We start from the raw sequence: 10,595 nt of genomic DNA, 5'->3' as shown, positions 1-10,595 counted from the left end.
TAATAAAGAACATTGAGCGATACAAAACAAGAGCAGCGTCTGGACATGAACAGAACAGAACCAATACTGCTTGAAGAGTAATGCTAGGGAGTGCTAGATAAAGGGGAAGTAATCAGGGCAGTGATGAAGTCCGGGTGTGCCTAATGATGGGTTGCCAGGTGTGTGTAATGATGTGACAGTCTGTGCTTATGGACTGCCCTCTTCAATTCAAACCACAGGTTTTCAATGTGGTTTACATGTCCTGGAGTCTGGTCTAGTGGTTAACTTTCTCTCCTCCTGAACCGTATACATCCCTCTGGGGTGGGGATCCCTATTCAATCCCAGCATGGGGACTGTGTATGTCATAAATAATAAATACAAAATACAAAAGGAATTCAGATTTCTGTTCTCCTTAAAAAATATAATCCCAGAGAACAGGCATCAACAAACCTGATGGTGTTGTCAGTTTACAAATTTACTCCTGTCACTAAATGTTCCAATAGTTGAAAATCTGGTCAGTCAACAACAGCGTAGTTTAGTGGCAGATTATGTAAATGTGTATTTCTACTGTACTATATTATATCTATGTTTATACAGTTTAATATTTGTGTTGAAAATGGGTTCATAGTACAGAATAAGGGTTCTGTAACAGAACTACACACAGCTGCTAGCCTAGGGTCTCTAGGGGTCAGGGGTTATCATAATGCTGATTCACACACACACACACGCACACACACACACACACACACACACACACACACACACACACACACACACACACACACACACACACACACACACACACACACACACACACACACACACACACACTCCTTACACACACACACACACACACTCCTTACACACACACACACACACACACACACACACACACACACACACACACACACACACACACACACACACACACACACACACACACACACACACACACACACACACACACACACACACACACACACACACACACACACACACACTCCTTACACTCTCTCGCTCTGTGATGTGTGTTCTTCTCTGGTGAAACAAACAGACAAACAGGTCAATTCCCCAAAACCTATGCACTAAAAAGGCACAAATATGATAATGAAAATGTTTTTTTTTCATTTGCGGGTGCCACGGTGGTGTCATCAATACAATGTGGACAAACATGTCATGTTGATACAGGGAAGAAGAATGTCTGTGAAATGTTTGTTCTTGGACTTTGGACCTTGGACCTTGAGAAGGAGAATGGAGGGCAGTACAGCAGAAATAAGTTCATGTTACTCTCTTTTTTCTGCGTGTGTGTGTGTGAGTGTGTGTGTGTGTGTGTGTGTGTGTGTGTGTGTGTGTGTGTGTGTGTGTGTGTGTGTGTGTGTGCGTGTGTGTGTGTGTGTGTGTGTGCGTGCGTGCGTGTGTGTGAGAGAGAGAGAGTTTGTGTGTGTGTGTGAAAGAGAGAGAGAGAGAGAGATTGTGTGTGTGTGTGAGAGAGAGAGAGAGATGGTGTGTGTGTGTGTGTGTGTGAGAGCGATAAATATTGTGCATGTGTGTGTTTGTGACAGCCACAATACAGCCACAATGCTCAATACAAACACAAAACAAACGGTGAAGTCCCTGGATTATAAAGAGGAATTTAATCATAATTTATTAAGGAACAATTATAATTCTAGAGTATTTTACACTACACTTCATGTGCATAATGTCCAGTGCTGGTTAAGTTGTTGGCTATCATCAAGGGGGGAAATCAAAAAGCAGGACCTCTGATTTAGCTGACATCATTTAATTCTGTACGCAGCAGTTAAAAAGCCCTGTATAGTTTATCAGTTTGATTTAGGAACAGCATAATAGTGAAAGACAAGCACATTCATAATCAACCATTACTTGGAATTGTACCATGTTTCTATCCACAGATCATTCATAGAGCCACTCTATCTCTGGGGTGCATCTCAATAATGTGAAAAAAGGAAAGGAGACAAGGAAAGGAAACTCCTTTAGAGTATTGAGATGTGTCCTCACAGGTGACTCATGTGTTTCAGGGTATTCCTGATCCAATCAAACAGGTCCACATGTGTGTGAGCCGACTGTATCACAGCACAGTAGTCATCCAGCAACTCATACAGCTCACCTGAGACAGGGGAGAGGAATAAATCAATCAAACTTGATTTACATGGCCACTAGGAGGATATGAAGTTTGACTAAACACAGTGAGGGGAAGGAGAACTTTCAGATCAGGTTCCACCTCCTGCAGTCTAATATTTACTATAGTTACTCAACCACTGTAGTTCTGTGTGTACTAACTACCCACTGTAGTTCTGTGTGTACTAACTCACCCACTGTAGTTCTGTGTGTACTAACTCACCCACTGTAGTTCTGTGTGTACTAACTCACCCACTGTAGTTCTGTGTGTACTAACTCACCCACTGTAGTTCTGTGTGTACTAACTCACCCACTGTAGTTCTGTGTGTACTAACTCACCCACTGTAGTTCTGTGTGTACTAACTCACCCACTGTAGTTCTGTGTGTACTAACTCACCCACTGTAGTTCTGTGTGTACTAACTCACCCATTGTAGTTCTGTGTGTACTAACTCACCCACTGTAGTTCTGTGTGTACTAACTCATCCACTGTAGTTCTGTGTGTACTAACTCACCCACTGTAGTTATGTGTGTACTAACTCACCCACTGTAGTTCTGTGTGTACTAACTCACCCACTGTAGTTCTGTGTGTACTAACTCACCCATTGTAGTTCTGTGTGTACTAACTCACCCACTGTAGTGCTGTGTGTACTAACTCACCCACTGTAGATCTGTGTGTACTAACTCACCCACTGTAGTTCTGTGTGTACTAACTCACCCACTGTAGTTCTGTGTGTACTAACTCACCCACTGTAGTTCTGTGTGTACTAACTCACCCACTGTAGTTCTGTGTGTACTAACTCACCCACTGTAGATCTGTGTGTACTAACTCACCCACTGTAGTTCTGTGTGTACTAACTCACCCACGGTAGTTCTGTGTGTACTAACTCACCCACTGTAGTTCTGTGTGTACTAACTCACCCACTGTAGTTCTGTGTGTACTAACTCACCCACTGTAGATCTGTGTGTACTAACTCACCCACTGTAGTTCTGTGTGTACTAACTCACCCACTGTAGTTCTGTGTGTACTAACTCACCCACTGTAGTTCTGTGTGTACTAACTCACCCACTGTAGTTATGTGTGTACTAACTCACCCACCGTAGTTCTGTGTGTACTAACTCACCGACTGTAGTTCTGTGTGTACTAACTCACCTACTGTAGATCTGTGTGTACTAACTCACCCACTGTAGTTCTGTGTGTACTAACTCACCCACTGTAGTTCTGTGTGTGACCAGTAGGTGGTGCATGTTCTGCAGCTCTCTCTCCAAGCTGAAGTTCTTGAATATGAAGAAGGCCACACCTCTATGGGCCCTGGCTGCAGCCATCAGCTGGATCAGAGCTGGGAGGGGAAAATCAACCAATCAGATCACAGAGTCATTGTCAGTTTTAGACAGAGAGCTATGTAGACCCATATAGCAGGCCTGTGGTACTGCATATCTAATGGGTACCTTTAAGTTAAGGGTCGAGGGTTAGGGGTTAACAGTTAGGAGTACCTTTAAGTTAAGGGTCGAGGGTTAGGGGTTAACAGTTAGTGGTACCTTTAAGTAAGGGGTTAACAGTTAGTGGTACCTTTAAGTTAAGGGGTTAACAGTTAGGGGTACCTTTGAGTAAGGGGTTAACAGTTAGGGGTACCTTTGAGTTAAGGGGTTAACAGTTAGGGGTACCTTTGAGTAAGGGGTTAACAGTTAGGGGTACCTTTGAGTTAAGGGGTTAACAGTTAGGGGTACCTTTGAGTTAAGGGGTTAACAGTTAGGGGTACCTTTGAGTAAGGGGTTAACAGTTAGTGGTACCTTTGAGTAAGGGGTTAACAGTTAGGGGTACCTTTGAGTAAGGGGTTAACAGTTAGGGCTACCTTTGAGTAAGGGGTTAACAGTTAGGGGTACCTTTAAGTTTGGGGTCTCCATTGAAGGCTCCGCAGCCCCAGTTGCCCGTGGCGATGTCAGGAAGGAAGTCTGGGTAAGTGTTGTCATCTGCCTTAAAGCCACAATACGCCTGAGGGAGGATATTACAGGAGACCACCGACATCAGATTCTACTAATCAGGTGTAATCTGGCCCCTACAGGAGAGGAGGGTTGTCTCTCACCTTGTTGAGTTCCCTGGTGACCTGTTTCATGTTGTACTGTTCTCTCTGGTGTCTGAAGTGGAGAGCATCCATGGCCACAATCTGCCTGTGTAGCCTCTGCCACTCATCCCTGCAAACACAGGCAGAGCAATCAGGGACTTTAGTGTGAGTGTGTGTGTGTGAGTGTGTGTGTGTGAGTGTGTGTGAGTGTGTGTGTGAGTGTGTGTGAGTGAGTGTATGTGTTCACCTCTCAAAGTCGTCTCTGTGAGGCCCTACCCACTTAAAAGTGTCGCTGTAGCCACTGTACTGACTGAACTGTTGAGAACCTACAGAGAGAGAGAGAGAGAGAGATGTGTATGGTGGAAATTACAAGATTATGTTATGATGCTATTATTGTATCAAATGGTTGTTTTATGCAACAGAATAAGGGGTTGTTAGAATGCTCAACTGAGTATGTTCTACCAACACAGTCTCACATTCAATTCGCGCATATATGTACAAAATGTATTTCAGCAGATTTCGTGCGTTTTTGTGCATTTTTGGGGTGGTTCAATTCGTTTGAAAATACACGAATTTCTGTGCTACTTAATTCGTGCGAAAATACACGAATTTCTGTGCTACTTAATTCGTGCGAAAAGACACGAATTTAACCAGTAGGCGACACAAGCCTTTGCAACAACCATATAGACGCGATAATTTATATTTCATTTTTGTTCTTCTTAATGGCTAATTCAACGTCATGAATATACAGAAATGTTGTCTTTGTTTAACCATGTTTTAAAATGTGTCGTTGTATGCCTATATGTACTGTTTTAGACTTGCTGAACAGAATTTTTGAGAAAAGACGCACATTTACCTGCGACTTAATTTGTGGGAAATATTGTTTTATTAATGCCAATGCTGTTTTCTGTGCTTGATTTCGCTTAATACTTTGGATACTGGTGCACTTGTAATCAGAACGCCTTTTTGTCATGTAGGCAACCATACATGATTTTCTTCATAACCCATTTCATATTTCGTGGAGCCTAAATTACACAATTGTCTTCATAATGCATGTATTACATGTTAATGTAAAATAATGAATTATGTTGGCTTACACTTATGGCCTTTCCAAGGCCTTTCCATACCTTAAGGGAACATTTTAGCACTCGCCATATCGTTAGTGAGAAACGCCACATTGCAAATGTAAGGTCCCTTACTAGACGTCCTGCAACGTTTCTAAAATTCGCGGACGGCGTCGGGCTGTGCGCGGGGGAGAGATCTTTCAGGAAGTCATCAAACTAAATCTCTCCGACGTTCGGTTTCCGTTTTATAAAAATAACACATTTTGGTCATTTTTCCGCAGTCTAGGAAATTCCCACCAGAGGGAAAATAAATAATATTGCAAATGCACAAGCACATTGCAAATGCATGTGGCCTTTTCTCCTAAACGGAAAATATTTCGAAGACGTAATGGACAGTTGGCCCCGAACAAGATGGCGTCGAGGCCTCAACGCTTTTTGAGTTATGGCCATTTTTCTGGGATTAAAGGTCAAAAACGTAAAGTAGGGTGCTAATTTGACCGCTTCACGTCAAAGTACATAAGCATACGGTGTCAGGAAAAAAAGAACCAGCCATTTATCTATCGTAATTTAAGAGAAATCGTACATTGACAAATTGGTCATGTTCACAAAAAGGAGTAAAAAAAAAAAAAGTTACAGATCCAGTTGCAGTGTGTTCAGACGAACATTTTTTAAGTGGGTCTCGAAGCTCTGCCACTGCATCGCAGTGCTAGCTGCGCCACCAGAGTCTCTGGGTTCGCGCCCAGGCTCTGCCGCAGCCGGCCGCGACCGGGAGGTCCGTTGGCCTAGCGTCGTCCGGGTTAGGGAGGGTTTGGCCGGTAGGGATATCCTTGTCTCATCGCGCTCCAGCGACTCCTGTGGCGGGCCGAGGGGCAGTGCGCGCTAGCCAAGGGGGCCATGTGCACGGTGTTTCCTCCGACACATTGGTGCGGCTGGCTTCCGGGTTGGAGGCGCGCTGTGTTGGCTTGGTTGGGTTGTGCTTCGGAGGACGTGTGGCTTTCGACCTTCGTCTCTCCTGAGCCCATACGGGAGTTGTAGCGATGAGACAAGATAGTAATTACTAGCGATTGGATACCACGAAGAAAATTGTGGAGTGAAAAAGTACGGTGCTTAAAGACACACAAAGCCTGAAATGGCATTGCCATTATCTCCAGGCCGTGCCGAGTTCAACGAGATGCCCCGCTTGACCGTAGCTAGCTCGGTCTGAGTGCAGCGACAGGGACAAGAAGAAGGACCCAAATGACCCTTTGACCTCAATTTCATATTTTTTTGCTTTTGGGAGACAGAGAGAGAACCGTTAAGGTTAGAAGCACAATTTGACCTCAGGAACGTTCCTAAGGTCCTCCCGATCTGTGCAAGCCTAACATTGACCGTGTGGCATTAACCCTTAATAGTTAAAAGAAGGTGTTTACATCAAACAGTTTACAATGACATGTCTCCCCATAGGAATACATTTCCTTCTCCCCTAAATTCAACCTGAAGCCTATGTGGGTTAATAATGCCTTATGAACCTGTCTTCGATGACAATCCATCAGGCCACTATGAGGTCTACCTGTGTCGATTCTAAAGATTCGATTTTAAATCACCCTAAAAGTGTTTGCCATACCCAACCTGCAGTTTGAGAGAAATAGTGCATTCAACCCTATGTAAATCAGTGAGTTCTTAACGTATAGACTTAAAACTCAGGATTCTGTAAAAGCCCACTCCAATGAGGATATGTGTTTACTTTCAGCTTCCTGTGCCAACCGGAAGTGCCATAATTGGTGTCAAAAGGGCTGTTTCGAAGGGTTAAAAAAGTCAAATCTTTCCAAAACTTAATATATGTGAATAGGCAACCCTCATGAACTGTAAATCAGTCATTCATCCCATCAGATTTCAAGGAAAAATTTACACACCCACACAGAAAGGATGGAGTAACACACTGAGGGGCTTAGAGGCAGACAGTGCCTGCAATAGTTACTTTTGTTTGAACTTTTAAAGAACCGTCAGACCTAGAGTTCTGAAACTTTACAAACCTGTTCTAGAGCTCAGGTCGATTAAGCACAGTGAGTTATGTGGCTCTAGAAGGTTCTCGGACCGATAAAAAGCCTCGGTGCATTTGCATTGACTTCAATTCATTTTGAGCATTACAAAATGGTGACATTTAGAAAAGTCCCAGAGTTGCAAGACTAGGTGCATTGAAACCGGCTCGGCCCATAGAGACGGATCCCGACATTTCTGTCCGATAGCTCATTCAAGGACCCCGTAGCAAGGCATGGAAAAAAGTGGAATTTCAGCACCAATTAAGGTTTTGCTCGGGCACCGAATGACCTATCGAGCCGAAACTTGGGATTCTAGGTCGCCTCACATAGGGCTAAACATAATGTGAAAACTGGACCCGCAGCTAGAACATAACTACGTATTATTTGTTTTATTATGGTTTAAATGGAAGGCGCTGTGAATTTTGGGCCTGCTCTGAAATATGTGATAGTTGGCTTCTAAACGAGTTGGAAAAAGTGAGTTTGGAGTCAGATGGTATCAGTTTGGTGTCTGAAAATATCTAATTGGCTGATGGACACTGACTTGCTAGTTGACTTTTGTGCATTTGCAATATGTTTCAACAGTGAAAAACCACCAAAATAGCATTCTGAAATCACCACAAAAAATGACATCACCATAGCCGTGCCGAGTTCAACGAGATGCCCCGCTTGACCGTAGCTTGCTCGGTCTGAGCGCAGCGACAGTGACAAGAAGATGACCCTTGACCTACATTTCAAGTCTTTTGCTTTTGGGAGACAGAGAGAGAACTGTTAAGGTTTAGAAGCACAATTTGACCTCAGGAACGTTCCTAAGGTCTCTGTGCAAGCCTAACATTGACCGTGTGGCATTAACCCTTAACAGTTAAAAGAAGGTGTTTACATCAAACAGTTTACAATGACATCTCACCCCATAGGAACACATTGCCTGCACCCCTAAATTCAACCTGAAGCCTATGTGGGTTATGAATGTCTTATGAACCTGTCTTCAATGACAATCCATCAAGCCACTATGAGGTCTACCTGTGTTGATTCTAAGCTTCCTGGAGCAACCGGAAGTGATAAAATCACCCTAAAAGTGTTTTGCCATACCCAACCAGCAGTTTGTGATATATAGTGCATTCAACCTTGTGTAAATCAGTCAGTTCTTAACGTATAGACTTAAAACTCAGGATTCTGTAAAAGCATACCCCGATCAGGATATGTATTTACTTATAGCTTCCTGTGCCAACCGGAAGTGCCTTAAAATGGGGTCATAGGTGCTGTTTCGAAGGTTTAAAAAAGTCAGATCTTTCCAAAACTTTAAATGTGTGAATCGGTCAACCCTCATGAACTGTAAATCAGTAATTTCGCTAAACAGATGTCAAAGAAAAGCTCTCTCACACACACACACACACACACACACACACACACACACACACACACACACACACACACACACACACACACACACACACACACACACACACACACACACACACACACACACACACACACACACACACACACACACACACACACACACACACACACACACACACACACAGCAAGGATGGAGTGAAAAAGTATGGTGCTTAAAGACACACAGAGCCTTAAATGCTTTTAGGGGGGATCCAGACTTCCATACCCGCTCTGGGAGCGCTATACTACCGCCCCAAATCAATGGGTGCTGGCCTGAGTGATTTATGGAGGTTTTCAAAAAATATTCTAAGTCCAAACTTTTCATGCACCTGGTATTTTTTTGGGGTTACCAGGCGTCATTTTTCAAAACGGTTGAAATTGCTTTTAGGGGGCATCCAGAGTGTCACATGACCGGATGAGGTAACTATTCTTGTTCTTCTTGTAACTTTCCGGTAGGCTAGAAGCTTTCCGGTGTTTTGCTGCTCGACACAGGTCGACGCAGGTATTGCACTTGATTTATCGTTATCGTAACCGTAGGTGCAGCCAAGTGGAAATACGAAAGCTTTCTAGCTATTTCGCACTGACGGTAATTTGAACACAAGAACGTTTCTAGTGAAAAGGTGCTTACACTCAGAGCCATGTATTTACACTCAGCCACCCTAGCCTTATTACGGGTTAACGTTTTGGTAATTTTGGTTGGCCAACAAAATGTAAGACTACAATGACTGCATACGTTTCCCCAAATGTTATACGAAAAAAAAATGTTTTGTTATTGATGGACAATGGCAAGGCTGCCATTGTATTTTCAGTTACATTCTGTTCAATAAAAATGGTTTACACGTTTATTTTTTAAGAAATACATGGAACTACAACCGAATAAAACACCATTAACCATCATGCATTGCTTACATTCATTCTATCCTGAAAAGTCTGTTCAGAAAAATCGAAAACAGTACATATAGGCATAAAACCACAATGTTTTAATAGGGATTAAATAAAGACAATATATATATAACCTCTTATGGTTAAATGGTTAAAAAAAGACAAAATATCTATATATTCATAACGTAAAATAAATGAATACAGGCGATCGCGTCTATGGTTGTTGCAACGGCTTGTGTGTCGTCCCTACTGGTTAAATTCGTGTCTTTTCGCACGAATTAAGTAGCACAGAAATTCGTGTATTTTCGCACGAATTAAGTAGCACAGAAATTCGTGTATTTTCAAACGAATTGAACCACCCCAAAAATGCACAAAAACGCACGAAATCTGCTGAAATACATTTTGTACATATATGCGCGAATTGAATGTGAGGCTGGGCTGGTTCTACTGAGGATGGGCCTCTGGGAGATAACACTGTCAGGAGATTTACAATGTCTTTTGGGTGATGAAACCTAAAGAGACCGAATTCCAGAGCATGAGTTAATGTTTCTGTTCTATATGGTACCAGGGAGAGAGAACTGATTTTACAGCAGATACTGTCTGCTGTGAATGATACGTATCTTTCATTCAAATCTTAACCTTGTGACCCATACTATACATCTGTTATTCGTCATGTAGGTTGAAAGGGGTGTATCTTGGCTATAAAATACCTTTGTACTTTTGTCTCGGGGCTCTCAACGAATCATCTGAGGCTGATTCGTCGACCAGCCATCATTATTGTAGAGCGCTCAATCGATTCACTTTATATGTGTGTGTTGTATTGACCTGCTCCCTTATTAACTTCTTGCAACTATAGGGGGTGCTGTTCCGCATTAGCATTTTTTGGTCTCCAAATTAAACTGCCTCGTGCTCAATTCTTGATCGTACAATATGCATATTATTGTTATTATTGGATAGAAAACACTTTCTAGTTTCTATAGCCGTTGGAATTTTGTCTCTGAGTGGTACAGAACTACTTCTACAGCACTTTTCCTGACAGGGAGTCAGATTTCAGAAATTT

General features: G+C 42.7%; 1 protein-coding gene across 5 annotated transcripts in view; it reads right to left on the bottom strand.

Moving 5' to 3' along the window:
- Nucleotides 1-1,596: 1,596 nt before the first annotated feature.
- The window catches only part of LOC139544534 (poly(ADP-ribose) glycohydrolase-like), a 48,008-nt gene continuing 39,009 nt past the window's right edge, over nucleotides 1,597-10,595 (bottom strand). For 3 of the 5 annotated variants that reach the window (XM_071351741.1, XM_071351742.1, XM_071351740.1), the window contains exons 21-24: nucleotides 4,198-4,306; nucleotides 3,998-4,106; nucleotides 3,325-3,453; nucleotides 1,597-2,104 (exon numbers count right to left, since the gene is read on the bottom strand). In XM_071351741.1, the coding sequence (XP_071207842.1) occupies nucleotides 1,992-2,104; nucleotides 3,325-3,453; nucleotides 3,998-4,106; nucleotides 4,198-4,306 (460 nt within the window). In that variant the 3' untranslated portion in view covers nucleotides 1,597-1,991. Of the gene's footprint in view, nucleotides 2,105-3,324; nucleotides 3,454-3,997; nucleotides 4,107-4,197; nucleotides 4,307-4,423; nucleotides 4,503-10,595 lie in introns of all 5 variants that reach the window. The other 2 variants (XM_071351743.1, XM_071351744.1) reach the window with 1 other exon arrangement.

Source organism: Salvelinus alpinus, chromosome 18 (genome assembly GCF_045679555.1).
Source record: "Salvelinus alpinus chromosome 18, SLU_Salpinus.1, whole genome shotgun sequence".
NCBI lineage: Eukaryota > Metazoa > Chordata > Actinopteri > Salmoniformes > Salmonidae > Salvelinus > Salvelinus alpinus.
Note: the sequence above shows the minus strand (reverse complement) of the source record. Positions and strands in the feature narration are given on the sequence as shown.